The sequence below is a fragment of the Myotis brandtii genome, unplaced genomic scaffold, assembly GCF_000412655.1.
Source record: "Myotis brandtii unplaced genomic scaffold, ASM41265v1 scaffold484, whole genome shotgun sequence".
NCBI classification, from domain to species: domain Eukaryota; kingdom Metazoa; phylum Chordata; class Mammalia; order Chiroptera; family Vespertilionidae; genus Myotis; species Myotis brandtii.
Window position 1 is genome coordinate 394409 of NW_005368491.1, and position 23809 is coordinate 418217.

The 23809-nt window shown below is 47.4% G+C and overlaps 1 protein-coding gene across 1 annotated transcript in view; it reads right to left on the reverse strand.

Moving 5' to 3' along the window:
* The window catches only part of ASB5 (ankyrin repeat and SOCS box containing 5), a 56611-nt gene extending 36576 nt beyond the window's left edge, over window positions 1-20035 (reverse strand). The window contains exons 1-3 of the mRNA XM_014547762.1: window positions 20018-20035; window positions 18649-18807; window positions 12041-12787 (exon numbers count right to left, since the gene is read on the reverse strand). Of these exons, the coding sequence (XP_014403248.1) occupies window positions 12041-12236 (196 nt within the window). The 5' untranslated portion in view covers window positions 12237-12787; window positions 18649-18807; window positions 20018-20035. The remainder of the gene's footprint in view (window positions 1-12040; window positions 12788-18648; window positions 18808-20017) is intronic.
* Between the last annotated feature and the right edge of the window lie 3774 nt (window positions 20036-23809).

Sequence of the window (23809 nt, forward strand, 5' to 3'; positions counted from 1 at the left end):
AAGAAAGCGGTTTGGCAGGAGGTAACGTGGGGCGTCGCCTGCTGCAGGTGAAGCCTCTATGCCCCCACCTAAGCGAGACGGGAAGTTCACTATCAGCCTGCACAGGGCTCCCATGACGCCCTTCCAGAAAACCCAGGTGTCCCACAGGAGAGCCACCACCAGGTATCTGACCAGGTTTGCCCAGAAACACGTTTCTGTCCAAAGAAGTTCTGGCAAGAAGGGTTTCTTAGAAAGAGTAGGACGTTGGGGGAGACTTCTGCAAGGCACTTCAGAGCAGCTCCCAGGGAGGCGGCCCGGCCGCTGGCACGGGGCAGCGTGGCTCTGCTGGCCGCTGCTCCATCCACACGGGGCCCAGAATCCCTGCTTGTCCTGTGTGTGAAGCCTGGCAGAGAAAATATTTGCCTGGCAAGAACAGCTTGTGTCTTAAAGGCCCAGAACCCACTGCTTATTTTTGCTTGAGTTTTTGGAAGGTGTTGTCTTTTAAACTCTTTTTAAATAGTTAAAATTCTGCGTGGAAAGGGCCAGTAGACAGAGCGTGTGGACGGCACGGGAACCTGCTGAGCACGAGGCCCCGCTGTGCCATCGCCTGGCTCCCCGGGTGTGACAGGCGCAGGGGTGGGGAGCGCCCGGCCCACAGCTCCTATGAGGCCTGCGAAGCATTGGGTCTGGCCTTGCCGAGGCAACTGCAGGTGGGACTCGAACTCCAAGGAATCTAGGTGTTCTCATAGCAGCATCCATTTATATTCAGTGAGTTAGGGAAGTGAGTGGTGACATCAATATCCAATGGCCCTTGGCAAAAGGTCCCCACCCCGGTAGAGGGACAGGCATGGGCTTGAGGAGAGAGACTCGGGAGCCGCGGCTGGTGGTTAAAGCTCTACTTCTTCCGGTGACTGAGTGAACAAGCTGACAACCTCCTCGCCTTTCTGAGCTTCAGTTCATCCTTAAATCGACATAAACGTAAAAGCAACCACTCAAGTCCCGCAAACATCTCCCTGAGGAGCTAACAGGAGCTGGGGCAGAACGCCTGCCTGCTGAGCAGCTGAGTCCCACTGTCAGCCTGTGCTTCGGCAACTGTTCAGGAACACGATTAGTTACACGGTCACTGCCCTTTCTTACTGATGCTTCCCTGTTACTACATGGTGGCATTCTTGCCCTGGTTTTGAACATGTTTAAAGGACAATATAACATGTATGGAGTGTTAGTTACCTGCCAGACACAGGGGCAAATGGTTGAGGTCATAAATTATATCTCATAGAAACTTCACAATGACCCTCTGAAATAACATCCATCCACCATCCCCATTTTACAGATGAAGTCACTGAGGGCTACAGACCTTAACCAGCGTTCCTAAGACCACAGACACGGCTAGAAAGTCTAGAACCGTAATAGAAAAACGTCGGGTGGCTAAACCACTAGGTTGTCTGCAAGGTGATTTTAAAAGCCTATTTCCCGCTGATTTGAGGTCTTTTATTATTGCTGAGGTTCTTCAATATCCAAGGCATTGTTTTTCCTCTTTGCCATTAGTGGCGATTTCAAGGACCAGGTGACTTGCTGAGTAAATTATTTCCTTCTCCGAGTAACAGCTGTTTTTCCCTGTAGTCGGGTTACAATTCAGGATCCAAGTATTTGGCAAGAATCACGTTTGCCTCGTGAGCCTCAGATTAATTACAAACATCATTTTTTCCCTTCTAATTAAATTCTTTATCTTCCCCAAAGCTTCTTTTTTCAATAATCAAAATATTCATTCTAAAGCTTTAGAACCAGGTTTGTGGCCATTTGTATGTACTTTTAAAAATCTAGCTCTAAATAATTTTAAACATCTCAGTCATTTATGCACATTTATGCAAATTGAATGAACTTGCATAAATAACAATTCTTCAAAACAAATATTAGCATTGCTTCCAGGAGACCCTAAGTATTGAGCTTATTCAAACAGATTTTGCTTTCGCATTCTTCTCATATCACCCCAATTAGATATGCAAGTATTGCTTTAACATTCATTGCACAGGATATAGTCTCTCTACCCCAAACCACTCTTGTTCTGTGGATTTGAGTAATGAATGACAAGGAGCCACAAAGCCTAGCTCCTACCCTGGATTCCACTAGATGGGCTATTTCATCATGACCACAGGGAGAAACGCTCACTCGCATTTTGATGAGCCCCCTGGTTTTCCAGGTCTTGGGGGTCACTATGGAGAAGCGGTCCTTCTTTCTCAGACTCAGTGGGTCTGCGATTCTGGGCACTTGAACTCTAAGGGAACTGGCCTTTTTCCTTTTCCTAATTCTCCGTTCTGGGCTGTGGCTCAGGCGGGAAGTAAGACACAAAGCTCCTGATTTCTGAAATTTGTTGGGTGGGTCATTTCATTCTAAAAATCACTTGCTACTCTACCGGATGGGCGGCAGGACTCATCGTCTCCCCCGGGAATGAGGTAGAGTCTGGAAACAGAACATCTCCCGGCTCATCAAATGCGCTTGTTGCTGTGAGGAGTGCGTGCTCAGAGGCATCCCGACTGCTCGCCATCGCCCCGCTCTCCCGGGGCGAGGCCTTTCCGGAGGAAGCAGGGCTTCCATGAGCCTGTGGCAGCTGCCTACCTGACTCAGCCCGCTAGCAGGGAACCGGGCAGGTCCTGATGGCCAAGGGCAGGTTCTCCACCCACCGGCCTCCACTGCATTGTCTGGGTCTCCGTCCTCATCTAAATCAAGCTGCACACTTGGCGACTCGGAGGAGCCAGTGCTTCTATTTAAGACCATGGGTGGCGTTTGGGTTTCACCTTTCAGCTTGTTTGTAGTCTGCCCGCGGTGAGACCACAAGGCCTCTGGAAAGAGGGCCTGCATTGTGGCTCAGGCGGGAAGTAAGACACAAAGCTCCTGATTTCTGAAATTTGTTGGGTGGGTCATTTCATTCTAAAAATCACTTGCTACTCTACCGGATGGGCGGCAGGACTCATTGTCTCCCCCGGGAATGAGGTAGAGTCCAGAAACAGAACTCGCGGAACATCTCCCGGCTCATCAAATGCACTTGTTGCTGTGAGGAGTGCATGCTCAGAGGCATCCGACTGCTCGCCATCGCCCTGCTCTCCCGGGGCGAGGCCTTTCCGGAGGAAGCACGGCTTCCCTGAGCCTGTGGCAGCTGCCTACCTGACTCAGCCCGCTAGCAGGGAACCGGGCAGGTCCTGATGGCCAAGGGCAGGTTCTCCACCCACCGGCCTCCACTGCATTGTCTCCGTCTCCGTCCTCATCTAAATCAAGCTGCACACTTGGCGACTCGGAGGAGCCAGTGCTTCTATTTAAGACCATGGGTGGCGTTTGGGTTTCACCTTTCAGCTTGTTTGTAGTCTGCCCGCGGTGAGACCACAAGGCCTCTGGAAAGAGGGCCTGCATCCCCAGGCGTTTCTGTCCTGCTCAGGAGGCAGTGGAGACATCGACATAGCTGCCCCGGGGCAGAAAGAAGCCTCCGGGCCTCTCACTTGTATCCCTAACCCTCGGGAAAGAGTGTTGAAAGGATATTCAGCTGTGACTCATTTCACAGGGGGGTCAGGTTCTGGAGAGATGCATGTAACTTACATTATCTTTGACATAAACTGGGACAGTTTTGCTTAAATCCTCATTTTATCCTTTTCTTTAGAGAAAAATTCCTCCTAAAGCCCAACTTCTGAAGATCCATCAAAGCTGAGGTGTTCTGTTAGAGAGGGGAAGGGGGCACATGGGAAACCTGTCCCCTCACAGCACCCCAGCCTCTTGGTCCCTGACGCTCTTCTAGAAAACTCCTAAATCTACTCAGAGGCGGAGTTTTAAAACCCTGTCTCACAGTAACCAGTGGAGAATTATGAGGCTGAGAAAAAAGATCACTCTAATATGTTCGCCCTCAACCTCAACTTCGCAGCGTGCACCTGTTTAATCACAGGCCCCTGGAAGTGCCAACGATGTGTGGGCCTCCCTCAGCCTCCCCCGCTGGGGCCTGGCATTCTTTGGGCATTTTCAGTCTAAAAGCCAATGGTCTGCTTTGTAGCGTTGCTGAGAGAAGGCTGGAAAGAATGGAGGATTTGTTCCTTGTGCAGCTGGTAAAGAAGAAAGGCCAAAAGTCCACATAGCCTTAGCAAATCCCTCCTCCCTCCCTCCCTCCCTCCCTTCCTTCCTTCCTTCCTTCCCTCCTTCCTTCCTGTAGGTCACAGCTATAGGGTTAAGCCTGGGACTGACCTGTTGGCAAAGCCACAAATAAGTCCCAGCTTAGAGGGCACAGTCCTCTTAACATAATTAGGTTTGACCTTATGATGCTCCCTAGATCTTATCTGGGAAGCTAATGGGCTGAGGGAGGTGCAGCAAGTGCTGCCAAAATAAGCGAAACTCACAAGAACAGTGTAACTATGGTGACCACTACCTTGTTTACCTCTGACTATAAAATAAAGGCTCAGCTTGCCTCTGGATCTCTCTCTGTGGCCTCAGCCAGGCACAGGAGGATCCACTAGACCAGCCGTGGGCAAACTACGGCCTGCGGGCTGGATCCGGACCGTTTGAAATGAATAAAACTAAAAAAAAAAAAAAGACCGCACCCTTTTATGTAATGATGTTTACTTTGAATTTATATTAGTTCACACAAACACTCCATCCATGCTTTTGTTCCGGCCCTCCGGTCCAGTTTAAGAACCCATTGTGGCCCTCGAGTCAAAAAGTTTGCCCACCCCTGGACTAGACCCAGCTTATTCTCTTTGTCATTTCTTCATCCATTCGCCGCCCTCACTCAGGCTTTCGAGGCTGAGCTGGCTTGGCACACTTCCTTCCAAAACTTTCTGAGGTGGTTTCGGAGGAAGAGGCATTCCAAATGCTCCACCCACTTTCAAGGACAGGGATTGTCTGTCACCGGAGCTAAGCTTTCCTCCCTCCTCCAGGCAAGGAAATGAGTGTAATGTACTAAGACTGTTGCAGGAACCCACGGAACTGCCACGGAGCCCCTCTGGGTAGGTGCACTGTGGGGTCAGTGTCACATAGGCATTCTATCTTCTCCAAGACGTGGTTCATGAAGTTACACCAAGGATTCTGTAAGATGCTTCTGGTGGTAAGCATTTCCATCATTAGTTAATGACTCTTTTTTGTAGGTGAAATCCGGGAAAGGAATTAGAAAGCTCTTTACTAGAACTATTACGTTTGGATGTGCACTCTGAGAAGATGTGTGCTTATTTTCACACTGACACCAACCACCCAACTATGCATCCTTATCTAAGGGTTATCTTCATTCTTCATCGCAGATGAACCAGGCTTGTTTAGTTCTGCGTCCTAAACATCCCCTTTTTCTTTATATTCATCTTGGTTTCATCTTTACTTTGCAACCAGATATGATCTGTCTTAGAAGTTTAACTGTAAGTTCTTTCTTCTCCATGAAGTTCCTGATACTCTCAATGGACTTCGTTAGGGAACATTCATTGCAGAACTAAACTGCTTACCTAGCACCTTACAAATTTCTACTTGCTTGCTGTTTGGGTATTTGACATGTACAAGGTTTGGCTCCACTCACCTAAGTCTTCTTTTTCTCAAAAAGCAAGTCATATGTCGTAAAAAGTAAATATATATATGCACAGCCACATACGTACAGATTCATAGGCATCCAACTACGAACATGTGTCACATAATATTGTGCCAGGAATAGAGTAGGTATCCAAGTATTTATTGAATTGAATTAAATATAAAACTGTCAGTTAGGTCAATTAATAAGAAAAAAATTGCTTACTTTAATAATTTACCATTTCTAAAAGAGATAGTAAATTGGAAAGCAGAAAATAGAGACCTAATTTTCATTCTTTAACTGTCCTTATTATATAAAAATTTCAGAGTTGAGTATAACAATGGCATCTATCAATATATACAAAATTCATTCTGAAAAATATCACCGAAATGCTTTTAATTTTCCAAAAGCTTAGTGGATAAGCAATGAGCATACCTGTTCTTTTCCAAAAATAAATTCTTTTAACAACAAATCTCTGAGGCTTTAGGCAAAGATTTAGGCAGGAGATGTGAGTTAGAAATAATAGTATCAGTAGGTTGAGAGGTGGAAAATACATGGGAGTGAAAGTGGGGAACTGGGAAGCATTATGACTAAGGACCGTGCATGCTATGGGAGAGAGCAGGCTTGCTGTTGGTACGGCCTTTAGTTAAGAGCCATATCCCAGGCAGAAGCATTCTTATCTGTACTCTCTCCTCTGTGCTCCCACAGCCCCTTCCTTAACCATGCAAAATAGCACTTAGGATGCTTTTAAATGACTTAGTTATCTGTCTGTCTCTCCCACTAGACTATACACTCCTGTAGGAAAGGGACGGTGGTGTGTTTGTATATTTTATCCTTAATGCCCAGCACAGTGCCTTTGACATAAAAGATACACAAGAAAACACTATAATAAATGAGCAAATAATTGAACGACCAAAGGAAGAAAGAGAAGCACAAAAGGCATGAGAAGGTTATTCCCAGGAAAACGGATCCCTCCTAAGCTATCATCAACTATGCCAAGTTCCTTAATTCCACAAATTCATGCGATTCTCCAAATATGGAGGAAGAAGAAAGATATTAACACATTAAAGTGACAGCCTTTGTTCCCAGATTCCATTTTTCACTCATGCGATAAAAATAGTTTCCTCCCAAAAAGTGGCCTGGCATACCCGGACATTAGTAGAGCTTGGGTAAAATGAAAATCTCTTTAAAAACATTTCGTTAGCACTTTCGATTATAATGTTATGCTTTTATCATAGAAGAGCAGTTCTATTGATCCAGGTTATTTTAGGCAGTGCTCCGCCTAAGTGCAGAACATGTGCCCCACGCTCTCACATCTTCCATGCCTTTCTATAATGAACACCAGGAAGGAAGCCATCCTACAGATTTGCCTCTTGAAATTGCTCACCGCTGAGGTTCTGAGAAACGTTCCTAACATAACTAACCTCATATCTAATCAACACAGCAGCACCGAAAACCACCTGACTGTGTTCCTCAGAAGCAGGCGTGATAAATGCCGCTGGGTGCCGTTGCTGGCATCTGCGCAAAGTTAAATTCCTGACGTAGCTTTCAGACCTGGGATGGACGTTACTGATGGAGAAAAAAATGACATGACGTTATATAAAATTCTAGTTGCTTTCCCACCCAGTTCACACTATTCTCCAAATGACATGTATTTGACTTGTGGTGAAAGGCTTACTCGGTAGCCCAATTCCAAGTATCAACAATAGACAGCTCAAGAAAAAACAAAACAAAACTGCATGCTTAATGGCAACCCTAGATCCAAATTTATCAAATTACAAACACGAATATCGCATGAGATGATGCTCCATCTCTCCTGTCTTCTACGGAAAGTCTCAGCGATGAAAAGAGGGTCGAAGAGGTTGGGAGTCACGAGACTGTCTTTCAAGCAGCCTCGCAGAGACAGTGCCTTGATGAGTTTTCCACAGTCTAGGATGTGCCCATGGCTTCACAGGCTTGGAAACCTGATCTGGCAGCAAAGCTGGAGCAAATTCACATCTCAGGGGTGCGCTTACAACTCACAGAGCACAAACTCTATGGACTGACATCAAGACTCAAGTACATGAATTTACAACAAGGACCATTAGTGTCGGATGGACTAACGCAGTGCTGATCAAACCAGCACATTCTCTTTCTGTGGACAAGTCTGGAGGGAGAGTTAAGTAATAATCAGAGGTGGCTTGGCAATGAAAAGGTGGGACAAAGGAGATTCATTAAATAAATCAAATACAAGAACAGAATTCAGATTCTAGTTGATTTACCCTGATGTTTCACACCAGAGAGGAGGCGGCTAAGCAGCTAAGGCCCCACCTCTCTGGGGTGGCTGGAAACCACAGATCTGCCTGTGTATCAACGAATCCTTGTGACTGACATATTTTTCTTTAGATATGTTCAATCGAATTCTGGGAGACAGTCAGTTCCCTAAGGTAACATTTGCTCTCTCTGCCAATGTTATTGAAAGGAATCATCAGGTTCATCCATTCTTCTTTTCTTTTTTTAATTTATATTTCTTGTCATTCTTTCTTTTCTATCTGTGCCAGCACCAACAAACAAGCCTCGGTCTCACCTCTTTATGGCAGAAACTCCTCAGCTACCTATCCAAGCCTGTCCCATTGCCCAACTCCAAAGACCATGAATATATAAGTCCAGCTTAAACTAGGATTTTATGCATGTGTTTTCCCATTCACCCCCCGCCCACACATACACACACTCATGCCAGGAACTCTCAATGACTCCTATTGCTTTCACAGTTCAAATTGCTTAGCCTGCCGTTCAGATTCTTTCATATCTGTGCCCAATTTATTAACATCCTTTTCTGCTTCATAAACCTTCTACTGCAGTCAAATCTATTGTCTCTTAATAGTCTAAGCTTAAACCCATGCTTCTACTCCTTCCTCGGGTCAACTCAAGATCTGCCTCACCATGCATTCCTCTGAAAGTCCACATTTGAGACTCATCTTCCCATTCATCAGATTCCTTTGGTATAAGTCTATCTGGAAAGTCATTATTATATGCTGATATACTATCTCCTCACTTAGAATAAAAAGCTTATAGGTGGGAACAGTACCTTTTGTCTTTGTTTTATTCTGTTTCTTTAGTTCCTTGCTATCAGGGGTGCTAAAAAAACTAGTGCTTAGAACGGGCCCTGTCCACTTGTGGGTAAAGCTACTACTGAACTTCCTTCAGAGCCTAAGATAGAACTTGAAAATATTGTCCTTAACTGAAAAGAGGAGCCAGCTAACTCCCTCGGTGTCCCTGGAATATTATAGCTCATGGCTTCTTCTGGGTCCGTGGAGTGACTTCAGAAAACCCATTTACTCCCCACAGCCTCACTTGCTCTCTGTACCGTTTGACAGCACAGTTGAAAACACCTTTCAACTATGTTAGTCTCACAGTCAGTCTCCAAGTCCAGGGCTAGCTTTAAAAATGGACTAGACCTCTGGTACATAGAGATTGTCACCAGGACCTTAAACAGCAGGAACGATACAGGCGGTAGTTACATAACAAAGTGTGACAAGGGGGTCCCTTCTACTTGATGATGGCGTTGATAAAAGTCATCGGTACAGAAAACGAAAAGGTGGATTTTTGTTTTATTGGAATAACAAAGGGATCAAGAAGGAAATAACCTTAAGCTACTTTAGCTACCATTTAGCTGTGCTGCATTCTTGCTGTGTACTCATCCTTTGGTCTCAAGCCTGCTGGGAAAGTGCTTTAAGACCACCTGGCATCTGTGGGTACAATGGGCTGATTTGCGGGAGTTTCTAAGACACGGTTCTTTCATTCCTACCAAGCACACTGCTCACGGGAGGACATCCAGAGGGCTGTCAGCAGGGTCTTCTCTGATTATGAAGGACATGAAAACACACACACGAGCTCCTATTTCACGGAATTTGGCACCCCCACATCAGAAATGTTGGGGAGCCATCTGGCTAAGTCTTGAAAGGAGGAAAGAGAAACCTAACTCAAAGTGGAGTAAAGGTGATAATCTCTCCGAGGAAGGAGGAAATTGCCAGATTAAACGAAGATAATTGAGCCTGATTAATTCATTATAAAAATGTAATCAATATAAAAATATTTATAGTAAAGAAAAGAACAAGCTACATTAAAATAAAAAAAAATAATTTCCTGGGCAAGAAAGAATGAATTCTTAGACGGTTATTTATAGTAAAGAAAAGAACAAGCTACATTAAAATGAAGAAAATAATAATTTCCTGGGCAAGAAAGAATGAATTCTTAGACGTAGGAGATCAATAAAGTGTTTGCAAGGTATCTGATAATCCAATACAAAAAAAATTTTTTTTAAAGGAGACTAATTATGCTTACACTGAATAAAATTATCATAATATATTCCATTACTTAACATATAGATTAATGCAAGATATTGGAAGGCAGAATTTTGCTAAAGAGATCCACCACTCAAAACAACACAAAACAGAAATTGTAAACAACTTTATATTCCTAGGAAAAGGGTTTTCTTTTAGTGAGTGTTAACTTCCTTCTTCCCTTTTTTGGGAAATAATCCTAGAGTTCTCAGACATCTGAACAAAGACTTGTAAAAAGCAGGGAGCCATTTCGTATATGCCTGCACACCAGCTTCCTCACACCGAGCCCAGGCTGAAGAGAAGCCGATGGTTGCTTTTTATTTGCACAAAAATATGTGCAAGAAATGAGCTTCCATAGCTTCTTCTAAAGCCCTTGTCAATTCACACACACACCCACATACACACACACACACAATTATAGTGTTTTGGCCCATATTTTCGGTTTTTACATAGGGCAATTCTCCTAATCCGTAGACAAGATTTGACCATGAAGGGTGAGAATGAGCTGTAGGCTGCCCGAGAGGGTAAACGCTGGGACCATGATCATATAATCTATTTAGTCTGGTATCTGGAAATGTGGTTTTGTTTTAAAATCTAGTCTCGATGTTTGATGTTTTTAAACAAGATATTCGGTCTACCAGTGAAACGCTGCCACGTTCCCATAGCTACACCTGTTCCGAAGCAGGCTGGGGGGCGCAGGGTCAAACGCTGCCTCTTTCCTCCGGGGCCCACCTTCCTCGTGGGAGGTGCCTACTGGCAGTTAGATTCCCCCACTTTCCATGAGTTCATCAAGTCCTCGCTTTGCATAAGAAAACTCTTTATGGGGAAATACATACTCATGATCTACCTCATACACCAAAAAAAGATTTCCAGCCTTTACTCAACTTTCCATGTACACACAGGGTAACCTACGTTTAAAATGAATTATTTTCACAAATTGAAAAATGGAAGAAATCAGATTTTTAAGAGGTCAAGTTTTCCACTCTAAGTGCTTTGAAAAAAATTACATTCTATAGTTATGTGGTAGGATATTTAGATTCTGAACATTTAAGTTACGTTAGAGATATTTGGGGATCTAAAATGTGTGTGCTTGCCTGCCAATTTTCACACCTGAAATTAACCAAAAGAATATCAGAACTAAAAATGTCACCTTGAAACCCACCACAAGGACTGTGATTGTACAGAGTATCAGACCGATCGAACAGAAATGGTTTTACAACCTTTAAAGTCTATGATTCAAATCATTGTTTCTCATTTGGCATCATACCTCAATTTCCTCTGGGAAGCATGGGCGGATGCTCTTGGCTGCACACATACATACTTGTTAATTCATCTTTCTATCCTCTTACCATCCATTTCTTACAAATGCAGCAAAGCAACAACAAGCCACCAGGAAAGCACACGCCGTAAATCTTATTTGATATGCTGCGCTTTATTCTATAATCAAGTGGTTAATCTTGGTAAAATAACAGGGTGACAAACACATCAGATCTCCAAATCTTCTCTTTTAAATAAATGCTTTCCCATATGCCTAAAGACTTGAATTAAAAATGATAAAACTTTGGCTATATGTTAACAGACCATAGAAGTGGGATCAGTGATCGAAGCCTGTAAAACCATGGCAAATGAAGTGTTTAAAATTTTAAGATATTTATTCACAGAACAGTGTATAGGTAGTTGGTGTATGGGATGCCACTCTAACCACCTGAGCCACACGTGCCAGAACAAGGTATAGTTAAAAGTGTGCTCCCATTCATCTAGTTTGCAAAGATACCTGCCTTTTACTAACTCAGACATTTCCACAGCAAAGTACTTTTTTTTTTCTTTTGTATGAAACCATGGAGTTAGCAAACGTTTTCCACGAGAAGTTTATAAGATCCAGAGACAGAGAAGCATCGATCAGACCGTCAAACCTCAGAGGGAAGGTAGGGGAGGGTGGGGGAAGGGGGAGAGATCAACCAAAGGACTTGTGTGCATGCACATAAGCCCAACCAATGGACACAGACACCAGGGGGGTGAGAGCATGAGCAGGGGGAGTGCGGGGGCAATGGGGGGATAAGGACACATATGTAACAGCTTAATCAACAAAGAAATTTAAAAAAAAGAAGTTTAAAAGAGACCCCCTCTGAAGCGACCCGTCAGAGAAATCACACCTGCTGGGTGGATGGTGGGTGGACCGAGTGAGAAACTCAAATGAAACCAGAGAGCGGGCGCCACGTACCTTGTCCCGGGGCCGCGCCGTAGAACTCGGCCGCGATGCGCGCCGCCTCCTTGCGGTTGCCTTTGACGATGTAGAAGTGGCTGAGGATGGCCAGGCTGATCTTCACAAAGAGCTTGAAGCAGAACAGGGAGAGGATGGTGAAGTAGACGTTGGACAGCTGCTGAGCGAATGGCCGGCCGTCTTCCAGCGCCGACATGGCTGCACAGGAATGTGGGCGGCGAGGCCCGCTCAGTGCCTGGCGGCCGTCCTGCGTGTCCTGAGCCCCGGGCCTGACAGCTGGGCTGCGGCAGGAATCCCAGCGAGGAGGCCTCCGGGCTATTTATACCGTCCACGGGGCTATTTATACCGCCCACGCGGGCCCGCGCCGCCCCATTGGCCGGACGTTCCAGGGAGGCCTGCGAGGCGTGCCCGGCGCCGCACCCCTGGCTTTCCACCCTGGAAAGAAACAGACGCCACGCTGGCCTCTGCTCTGAGCGTCAAAATCCGGGTAGTGAAATCGACATACACATTGTTGCCTCTTGTCTTATTATTATTATTATTATTTTGGTATGGAATTAGCATGAACACGTTGAAGGCTCTGTGTGCGGGGTCCCTGCACATGATATCCGGAATAGCAGGTAAAACTAAGCCCATCACGTCAAGCCTTGAGCGGGTCCTATTTGTAGGTCCTGAGCTCAGTCCTCAAGCAGTCCACAACTGGATGATCTCATCGAGGGCTCATCCAATTAGCCAGTGATGTAGCTTGGGCTGTTGTCAGAAAAAAAATAAAATTTTATACATGGAAAGCCATAGAAAATAACTTTAATTTTCATTCAGTGAACACTTTTTAAGCACCTACTATGTGTCAAACATTTTGCTGAATGCTGGGGAGACATAGAAAAATACAATATCCTTGCCACAAGGATCTCATGGTCTAGAGAAGGAGACAGACATCAGACACGTCCAGGTGGGGACAGGGTGTGGTGGGCGCACCTAGAGGAGCAGCCTCGCCCTGGTGCAGAGGAGTCAGAGAGGCCTCCCCGGAGGAGGTGACAGTGGCCATTCACTGGACCCAGTGCCACTGACTTCAAAGCACTGAAGATAAAGTCACAAAATGCTCCCCTCGCCTCGGGGATGAGGTCCTGCCAGGGAAGCAGCTGCGTGGCCATCACCCCAGGCTTCCCTGGGATGTGGTAATGGGGACCACACGCGGGGCGCCCGGGGCTGGGACAGCTGGCCCGTCACAGGCTCTGAGTCACTGCGCTGACTTCCACTGAGGCGCCCCAGGATTACCAACAAATCCCGCCTCAGTCACGTCTAGGGTTTCACTCCTTCCTCTTTACCAGAAGTGCTATTAAAACTGTCCCCACATCAGCTCATCGGGGGCCGGGATTCTTTGGGGCTGAGGGACACTTTTATTTCAATACACTGCTGGCATTTGGCATCACCTTTAAATCCCCATAGCTTTACTATTAGGAAAAAAAGACTATGATATTTAGGGTATGAGGTCAAGATGCCTGTATTTTCTGTTTTATATGCTCCTTCAACAACTTTTACCATCTCTAATTCTATCCCATCTAATAAAAGAGTAATATGTAAATTAACCGCCACTCTGCGACAAAGATGATGGCACCCATAGTGGCTGGGGCGGGACGCTGGCGGCATCGCCTCGGCAACACAAGCCCAGCATCTGCACCCTGGTCGCATGAGGGAGGGGAGGAGAGGGGCCTCCGGCCAGAGGCCGGGGTGAGAGATGCTGGGCTCGCAATGACGTGAGCCCAGCATCCATGCCCTGGCTGTGCGGAGGGAGGGGAGGGGCCTTGGGCCGTTGGCTGGGGCAAGGGATGCTGGCATCATTGCAGGCCGGGCTGTGGGACCCCGCCCCCGTGCACGAATTTCATGCACCAGGCTTCTAGTTAATTAATAAAAATGAAAACCAAATAGAATGACAGTAAACAAATTTATCCTATCTAATAAAGAGAGAATATTCTAATTGACCCTTACACCGTTTCAAAGATGGCGGCGCCCCACAGCCAATAAGGAGGGAATATGCTAATTGACTGCCCCGCCCTCAAAGATGGCGATGCCCACAGCCAATAAGGAGGGTATATGTTAATTGACTGCCACACCCTCAAAGATGGCGGTGCTCACAGCCACAAGATGGCGGCGCCCAGTTCCCTCAGCCCCACTGTAGTGGCAGGCGCGCAGCAAGGCTGGGCCCATGGGCCCGGCCACTCTGTGTGCCTGCCTTTGGAGACCCCCCAGTCCCCTCAGCTCCCCAGCCACCCAGGGCCAGCATGAGGCGTAGGCAAGCCTCCGATGGCGGCTTCCCAGCCCCGGCTCAGGTAACCAGGGCCAGTCAAGGCTTGCACTGCCAGCAGTGGCAGCAGCAGAGGTGTGATGGGGCATCACCTTCCCCTGATGCCCAGGTCGCCTCCCGCCCCTGAGGGCTCCCAGACTGTGAGAGGGGGCAGGCCGGGCTGAGGGACTCCCCCTCCAGTGCATGAATTTTCATGCACTGGGCCTCTAGTCAAATATAAACAAGATGCTGTATTTTTCACATTCTAGACCTTCCCAAATAACTTTATTAGTATGTCAGAGTCACCCTAAACATATGGTGCCCCTATCTTCTCGACATTAGCATTTTCTTAAAAATAAAATCTTGGTTAGTAATCTAAGTGGTTTATTGAGATAAAACTTTCATAATTTACATTATTGAGAGGACACTGTGGAGGGATTTGGTTGATTAGCCAGACTATACCAACTGTTCTAATCTGCCTATTAGTCAATCAGTCAATCAATCAAACCAAAATTGAGCTCAAAAATTGTGTTACTGGAATGTGTGACGTGAGGGAGGTTACAAGCACAGGGAGAAATCATTGCTGAGTCTCCTGTATGCTGCTCATTTCACATAAATCTTACTTGCTAGCTCTGTCTAGAGGGGTGAGTATCATTGTCTAATTTTAAAGATGAAAAATTTGGCTTTAGACAGCTTTAGTGACCTACAGAGCTCCTATGAGTAATTGCACTATTGGAACACAGTTCTGGCTCTAAAATACACGCTTAAGTCACTGCTCATCCTTTCTACTTGTAAGCACTTACAATCTGAAGGAGCACATGCATCGAGAATAAGAGAGCCACCCAGATTTCCCCCCTTTCTCTCTCTCTCTCTCTCTCTCTCTCTCTCTCACACACACACACACACACACACACACACACACACACACACTGAAGGACCAGTCTGAGACTGTATTTAATCGTGTACCTAAATGAGTGCCTAAATTCGTAGGGCAGGCTATAAGTGATGATTCCGTGAGATGGAATCCTGTTTGTGCTCCAGAAATAGACAAAGAAGAAAGAGGATGTGCCGCGACTGGGCTAATAGTTTTGGATTCTTTAAAGCTAAGAGTTGGTGAGTGACTCCCATAGAAACAACAGACAGGAAGGAGACAGAGGGTGGTCGAGAGTTAGTACATTAGAAACAATGAGAGTTCAAACCACGATCAATTGATTAAGAAGAAGAAGAATGAGGATGAAAAATAGATTAGATCTGGTCAGAGTAGTTCCCGGGTAACTTCCAGCTAAGTATTCTAATAAGATAATGGAGTGGGTGTAGTAAGAAGCTAGGAAAATTCCCTGACAAATGGAATAAGGGAAACAGAAAAAAGTAATTAAACAAGGCCACACAGTTTGCACAATTTACAGCCAGCTAATGAATCACAAGGTTTGGTCTTCCCTAAGCAGGACACTGAGGGCAGATAGTTTGCACATTGCAGACCAGCTGGGGCAGAAAGACCTAATTAGCATACCTTTACTGACTTTTTTGATGACATTCTTTAAAAATGAAGCTAACAGGAAAATAACCCCTGGCCCCTCTATATGCACATTTTGATGAACCGGCATCCTGAAGAACACATCTAGGAAGCGAATGACTATTCTGGTACGACTCTGCCCTGAGACCTCCTCTATGATCCCCACCGGTCAAAGGAAGACAAAAAGTCTCAAGACAAAGGACCCACATGTGCTCTCCCTAGAGCACGCCCATGCCTCGTATCTCTGCTCTTTTTCCTAAACTCGAAGGGTCCCCCCTAGACTTGCAACCTGGGGAGCAGCTGGCAGCAGCAGTTCATCCCGGGCTCACCCCCTGAACCTGTCTCCAAGGCCCCCTTTTTCTCTGACTTTCTCTCTCCTGTTGCTTCTTCTACCTTAGGCCCTTCCTTCGGTTCACTGTCCCCAGCTTTAATAATCACTCTCAAAAACGTGTGCTGTGAAATCTTTCCTGCACGACGCCAAGAACCCACACACTACTGGCCAGCCCCAGACAGACCGGCTCCGGGCGCAGACCCCATCTGGTAACATGGCAACCATAAGAGCAGTGAAGGGTGATCCTAGAAGTGACTCCCAAATGAAAAAGGTTCCTTGGCTTCCTCCTCCTGCCACCTTTCTAAGTATCAGCTTGGTTCCTCTCCACCACGTGGGTGTCAGAGGGGGTTCTGAGGCCCCCCCGGGACTCACAACCATTCTCTGCCCACAGCTCTTGCCCACCTCCCTTTAACATCCCAGGTGACTATCCTACGTAAATTGGCATTTTTGTGTGTGTGCTTCAGAGACATAATTTCATGTCATTCGGATGAGGAATAGGATAATGACTCTCAAATGTGGCCATATTAGTCTTTAAATTCTCACAGAAGAGAGCATCTCGTTTCCAGAGATTACAGGGCGCACCTGTTTTGCCTTAGCTACAGTATAGATCCAAGTCATTAGATTGAAAATGTCAATGGGACATGATAAACATTGCCTGTTTCTAGTGCTTTCCAGATGATAAATCTTAGCGTATTTTTTAAAATAATTTTACTGACTTTTAGAGAGAGAGGAAGGAAGAAAGAGAAGAGAGAGAGACAGACAGAAAGACAGACACATCAATGAGAGAGAGGAATATTGATCAGCTGCCTCCTACCCACTGGAGATCAAGCCCACAACCTGGGCATGTCCCCTGACTGGGAATTGAACCAGCAACCTTTTGGTGCATGGGACCAGGGCTAGCATAAGTATTTTTATGTAGAGGAAATATAGTCACTCCATTGAAATGACCACTTCCTTTTTATTTTTTTTTTACAATATGATCCCTTATTTTCTGGTAGAAATCCAAAGGCTCTAATTGACATTTTTATTCCTATTATTTAAAAAAAATCAAAACAACCCTCAGAACTACAGGCCTACACTTGGAACAGCGAGGTTGCTAATGTTCTGTGCAGTGGCAGCCATCCGCCCAGCCCCCGACAGGGGCTTGAGGGGGACTTAAATGCAGGCCGTGCACTCTAAGGGCTGTTTGCTGGTGCTGCTGAAGGTCAGTGACAGCTGATGAAATGAAAAGGGAAACATTATGCAGGTTGTTTTTGAAGGGTAAGAGCTCACTGCTGTGCTATTATAACCCTCCTTTCTTATTTTGTAAAATCTCATGAGGAAAATAGAGAGGCAGATGAGGCTCTCGGCTGGTTAGAACACCCTGGTGCCTCCCATGCTTGGGCTGCGTAGGGATTTGAAATAAAAACAGAAACGTTTGCACTGTAACTTGAAACCCTTGCAGGGAATTAACAGCCGAATTTGCCTTATTCCATTCAGCAGAGGCTATAGATGCTGTTTAATTAGCTTAACCTCACTGACTCAGAAGCTGTGCTCAGGGAAACAGACAGCAGACGCTTGGCAAAGGCCAAGTGGGGTGCCTGGTCGTGGCTCCCGTTATGGGCGTGAGCGCTGAGATGCCCCGCTCCCAGACAACGTGCTCCCAGCCGAGCACAGGGGCGGATGCCCCCAGTCCTGTCAGGTGTCCTTCCTTATGGATGAAGAATACATGCCCATGGCGACTGTCATCATCGCAACAGTTATTCTCTGCAAAGGCAGCCGGGGTGAGAGCGATTCCGTTCTGCTTGACCGGACCACCTGGGGGCACATTCTTGCTTCTGGCATCTAGCCACGCTTCCAATATAACGAGTGAGAGAGTAACTGCCGCCAGCATTATGATAATAAGTAAGAAAACAAATAGCACCGAGGTGTCATTTACTCAGATGACATCCAGGCTTGTTGGGGGGAAAGTGACGGGCTTTTTCCCACACTCAGCACAGGTCCCATCCTATGAACTGAGGCACGTTACAGACCACAAAGGTGGCTGAAAGCTGGAGTTCGACATATTTGAAAGTTTCAAAAACAGAGTCCATTTGAAAATGAACACCTTCCTCGTATTTCCCAGGTGCCAACACTGTTCTAGATGCTGTATCAATGACAGGGACATCTTTTTTTTCTTTTTTAATCCAGCGCTTTTTTTAGAGGATCATCTCTCGTCCATCCTCAGTCTATGTACCTGACCTCCTGGCTCCAGAAAAGGACAACGAGGCAATGCCAGCTGCCTCTGGGCTTCTGCGGGAGGCCTGGGAAAGATGCTCTTACTCAGCAGGGAAGTTAGGACGGACGCATCAGCCTACAGGTGCCGGACCAGCCTCGCCAGCGAGGACACAGCCTGCCTGGGAACTGAGCCTATGAGAAGTAACATGAAGTAATAAGTTCCTCTGGTGGCCCATCAAGGTGTGAGGATGACAGTGATAACAACATCAAGATATACGACAGCACCTCACCTTACCTTGTTGTCATTGCCAGCATCACGCCTTACATGCATCATCACTGCTGGTGGTCCAGGTGGCTGAGTCGTCGTCCCTGGGAGGCTACAGACACCCAGCCACCGTATTCACATTCCAGCAGCCGGAGGAAGGAGGGACACGGAGCCAGGCCCCTCCCTGTAAGGATCGAGATCAGAAATGACACCGGTCACTTCCATGGACGTGCCATTGCTAAAGCCCAGCCACAGGGCCACACCAGGTGTGGGACAGCTGAGCAATGTCATCTTCACTCCAGGTGGCTGCCTGCTCTGCTAGAAACCCAGCGCGGTGTGCTGGCGGACAGCTGGCAGGCTCTCTTCGCCGTGGCTCGGTTAGACGGACGTAGGGCCTAGTCTCAGGGCTGGATCTCTTTCCCTGCCACCAGAGTGCAGGTTATCCCAGATACAACCAGCTCGACGTGAGGGAGAAATAAGTTTCTGTTTCTTACGGGTGCACCGTGTAACCATAAAAGGACCCGGGCTTAAAAGGGAACGGAAACCATGGGCAGCGGGGCAGAGAGGAGACCCAGGCCCTGCAGATGCAGCCCAGGCACTGCACTGCCGCCAGGAAGCCCGCCCCTGGCAGACCTACAGTGTGACAAGGGGGTTTCCAGCCACCTTGGTCACCTGCTCTTTCTTGTCACTGAAGCAGCTCCATGGCATTCCCTCCATGTGCTGAGCCTGCACGGCCATAGCATACTCAGCCCCCACGTTGGGCGCCATATGTGCCGAGCCAGCTCAGCCAGGTTCGGTGAGCCTGAGAGGAGCGGTGAAGGATGGAGAAAAGATAGACAAGAGAAGAAACTGGGTCTGGGTGGGATGCTGTCCTCTCTGATGGAGAGCTAGCGACAGAGCCACAGACTACAAGCCGAGTCTTTATTTTATAGCCAGATTCCACGAGGCAAAGTAAGGGCGTGGTCAAGATGTTTACAACGTTCCCGTGGGTTTCAATTCTACTCAATTACATGCACCTGAACTCTATCGAGCCCACATTACTCAGCCACATGGGACCACAGGTTCAGACCATCAGGTCAAGCTTACAATCACAGCCTTTGGCTATAATTGTGCTGGGAGGGCTTTGCCCTCCAGGCTGGGACTTGCACGTGGCTTTGTCACGAGAGGACCGTGCCCTCTCATTAGTCCAAGGCTTGAACCTGTCCAAACGCTGAAGCCACTCCCACACCTCCAGGCCTCCCTGACCCCGCAGTTGGCTACACGTGCTCTTCACAACCTTCTCTCCCTTCTCGGCACTGGCTACAGCTCAGGGTCATGTTTTCCGGTCTGAAGCCTGTCTCCTGCCCTGGGCTGAGCCATGGGCTCTGGGATGAGTGCTGTCCCCTGCCGTCTACCTGGTAGATGACATGCAACGGCTCACGCAGGGCTTGGCACACAGGAGGCTCCTTGATAAACGGTGGCTGTCAGGAAGGTGATGCTAAGAAGCCCCTCATCTCCTGGAGAAAGCTGCAGCGCCTCGAGGCCCCGGGGAGGAAAGGGAGCTGGGGTCACCTCCTCTCTGTGGCCTTACGTTTTTGTCATTTACTGCGTCACTTCAGCTACATCCAGCAGCTGGTTGGAGCTTTGGCGTGGCCTCCAGTTTGAATACTGGGTCACTTACTGCTTTAGCTTAGTCTGAAAAGGAGGGGTTGGGGCAGAGCTGCCATCACAGATCAGGCACAGCTACAGCTTCCCTGGCGGTGTGGGCCCCCTCCCCCCAGTGTCACAGGAGGGCTGGCAGGAGAGGACCACAGGAGGCCCCAGTCCCTGCTGTCACATTATTTGTAGGAGCAATGTCCTCCCAAACCCGGAGACCTGGACCTCTCACCGTAGAGGGCGGCCTGTTCACCCCAGCTCCCCTCACAGGCCTCCCGAGGGCAAGCTTCTCATACCGGTTTCCCATTCGTCCCCTCACTGCCCGCCCCAGCCTTCCTGGCACTCTTTGACTTCAGGTAAAGGACATAATGGAAATAATTAACAGGTGTCTATCTACAGCTCATCTTTAAGACTCTCTCTCACCTTCCACGCTGCAATGTCCTCAAGTCTCTCGCTGTCTCCTGGGCTCGCTGTGTTTTCCTATTACCTGAGCCATTCGTTTTTTATGAACTTTACCTCAGTGCTCGGTTCTACCTAAATGTGATTATTACATAAAAGCTTGGGGGGTTGGGGGAAGGTCTAGCCGTGACATTGATAGCAGGTGCAGGTCTTTCAATACCTGTTTAGTAGCAGCGTTTGCCTTAGCAATGGCGCTACGGATGGCTTTCCCATGGTGCATGCCTGCTCTGCTCCGGGCGCTACCACGGGCGGTTTGTATGAAGCCGGCAGCAGATGCATTTAATCAGTGGGTCAGTCTGCGCTGCAGGCTGCTCTGTGATCTAGGGCAGCGATTTGCAGGAACTTTTCAAACACCCTGTACCTTTGCAGTCAGAGCACTGACCTCCTTTCCCTTAGTCAGATACGAAAATGACAACGGCCAACACATCGAGCCACCCAGTGTGAATGAACCAAAATTATGCCAATTTTTCTTGTCAGATTGGTGGAAATTCTATTTCATGGTGTGTAGCAGAATTTTAGGAATTAGTGTGTGTGCCATGAGGTGAAAAAGGTTGAAAATCGCTGTTCTAAAGAATGAGTCGTTGGAATGGCTCAGAAACAGAAAATTCTCTAAATTTGAAATTTTTAAAATTATCATTTGCATTTAGATAGCATTCCGTCATGAATATAACTTAAATATTATACACACAAATAGACTGAAGAGAAATTTAAAATTTTGATAAAGTCCACAGAATTGGAGAGTTAAAGACAACTCAGTTTTTATTTGTATGAGAGGATGTTTTAGTTTTGTAATTATCCTTCTATTAAAGAAAGGGTCCATTCACACCACAAAATCATGGCTATTTTGTTTTAAATAGAAAAGAAATAGGCATTTAATGGCAGTCCTCCCACTCTCCACACCTCTGTGGCTATGACACCTGACATCCCCTCTCCCCTCCCCCCTTCCCCACCACTTGCAGATCCAATTCTGCAGCTGATCCCTCAGCCCTGACTACTGTAAGGAAGATTGCTAACAGCATCCACACCCCTGAGCTCTGGCGACCAGCAGTTAATCAAAGACCCCTCACTGGGATCTGGGAGTATCCTTAGTGACTTCTGAGTAGCCATGTGTGCCCCCAAATTGCAATATTCCCACCCCATTCTCCTCCGCACCTTAGACAGGATTGCAAGTCCGCCGAGGTCTCCACCTCCACCTTCAGCCTCATTATCCAGCACAGGACCCGGCAGCCTTGCCTGAGTACCATGGTGCCTGGCGCCTGCAGGGACACCTCGTCCTGCTCAATGCCCAGTAGTGCCGCTCCTGTAGTTCCCCAACATGGTTCCTCCTTAGAACCAGGAAACTGCCCAGAGAGTACATGTAACACGTCAAGGTTATGTGGCTAGAAAAGCCGACCGTAGAGAAAAAAATTTGCCAAGAATTATTCTGTTAGAATGACTGCAAACATCAAACACATTCTACATCTCCATCACCTACATATTTTATTCCAGTAATACTCTCCCCATACATTTAAATAACTTTTAACAGATGCTACACACATAAGAAGTAATTCCTTTCTTAAAAACACGGACCCTGGGCTAGGTAGGAGAATGTCAAGTTCACTCTGTGAACCAAAGGCAATGCGGATCCGCCCCTCTGTATCCACGGCCATGCCCGGGGGCTCAGTGGAGACGGAAAGAAGAGATGCGGCTGCAGGCTGGCTAAGGGCTTGCTCTTCCTCGGTCTTCATTTTCATTCCAGAGAAGGAACACGTGATCTGCTCACTGCTTTCTTCGTGGGATCTTTCTGGCAAGAACCACTCGATGTCAGGAATCACCAGGGATCTTTCCCTGCAAAGTTACAAAAATGACCAGCTGCTAAATACGGCAACTTACAGTCAGACGTGCCTCCTATGAACGAGCACGGTAAGGCAGAGAGGCGCCTGCGGGCCGTGAGTAAGTCAGGCCTCATGGGCTGCCTGTTGCCTGACTCACAGCTGCCCGGGGAACACTCCGGGGATGTGGCAGCCTTTACGGTGGACCAACGCACAGAGCCAGGCCGTCTTCTCGGCATCTGTCACGGAGCTTGTGCCAAGTCACGAGTCCCTCACGTCTCCACCTGCTCCTACAATGTCACGTGCACAGTGATGACCGGCTCCCGCAGGGTGACGCACGATGAGAACACGGAAGCAGGATCTGTGCTTCAAGGGTTTCAGTCGTCTATTCCAGTCACCTGAGTGGGGCTTCCAACTTCCTTCCATGCCAAGCGTGATCGTGCGAAAACCTTGGAACACATTCCGGCATCCAGAAGCTAAAACCTGTGATTCTCCTGAAGCATGTTTCCCTTCAGAATAGACGTTTCAGAGTCAGGCTCTAAAGAATTCGGATGTTTCCTTCTTCTTTTGGTGCATGTGGTTTTTAACTTCTTAGTATTCCCAGGAGTTTAAAAAGTTTCTCAGAAAAAAATAGTAATGCTAGGTATTAGAGTCTTCCAACCTCCTCTTCACATAGTGATTTCCTTTTCAGTTTTACAGATAAAACAAGGAGCATGGGCGTGGTAACAGGTCCACACAGACAATGTACGTGAAATCATGGCCTTCCCTGGCTGCTCCCCTTACAGGGGGGTCGGAAGAGCTGCCGACGTGCTGAGGGGCTCAATGTTCCTGAATAAGCAGCGAAGGCCCCTGCCACCCACAGGGGATGTGTGTAGAAGCCGAGGCTGTGAAAATCAATCCTGGGCAGACAACTCCAGGTCAAGGACCAGCCCCATGTGTCCACTTGAGAACGGGACAGGCAGGCCTGAGGCGCATGGGGAACAGAGAGGGGAACCTGAAGGCCAGGCAGAATAAAGGAGGGCGCAGTGGGGCAAAGCTCCTGAGCAGCCAGCACCCAGCAGAAGCCTGAGTTCATCCAGAGGACTTGGGATAAAACACCCTCTGCCTCCCCTCGCAGAACCACAGCGCTGAGCCTCCCTGGGTTTGGGGAGAACTCCTTGCATCAGGGGTCCCCAGAACCAGGGTTTGCTGGCTCATTAGGGCTCACCGGACTCATTGTAGTTACATGGTCCGTTTATGACAGGAATGGGATACACAACAGCCAGCAAAGGGAACTGCGGG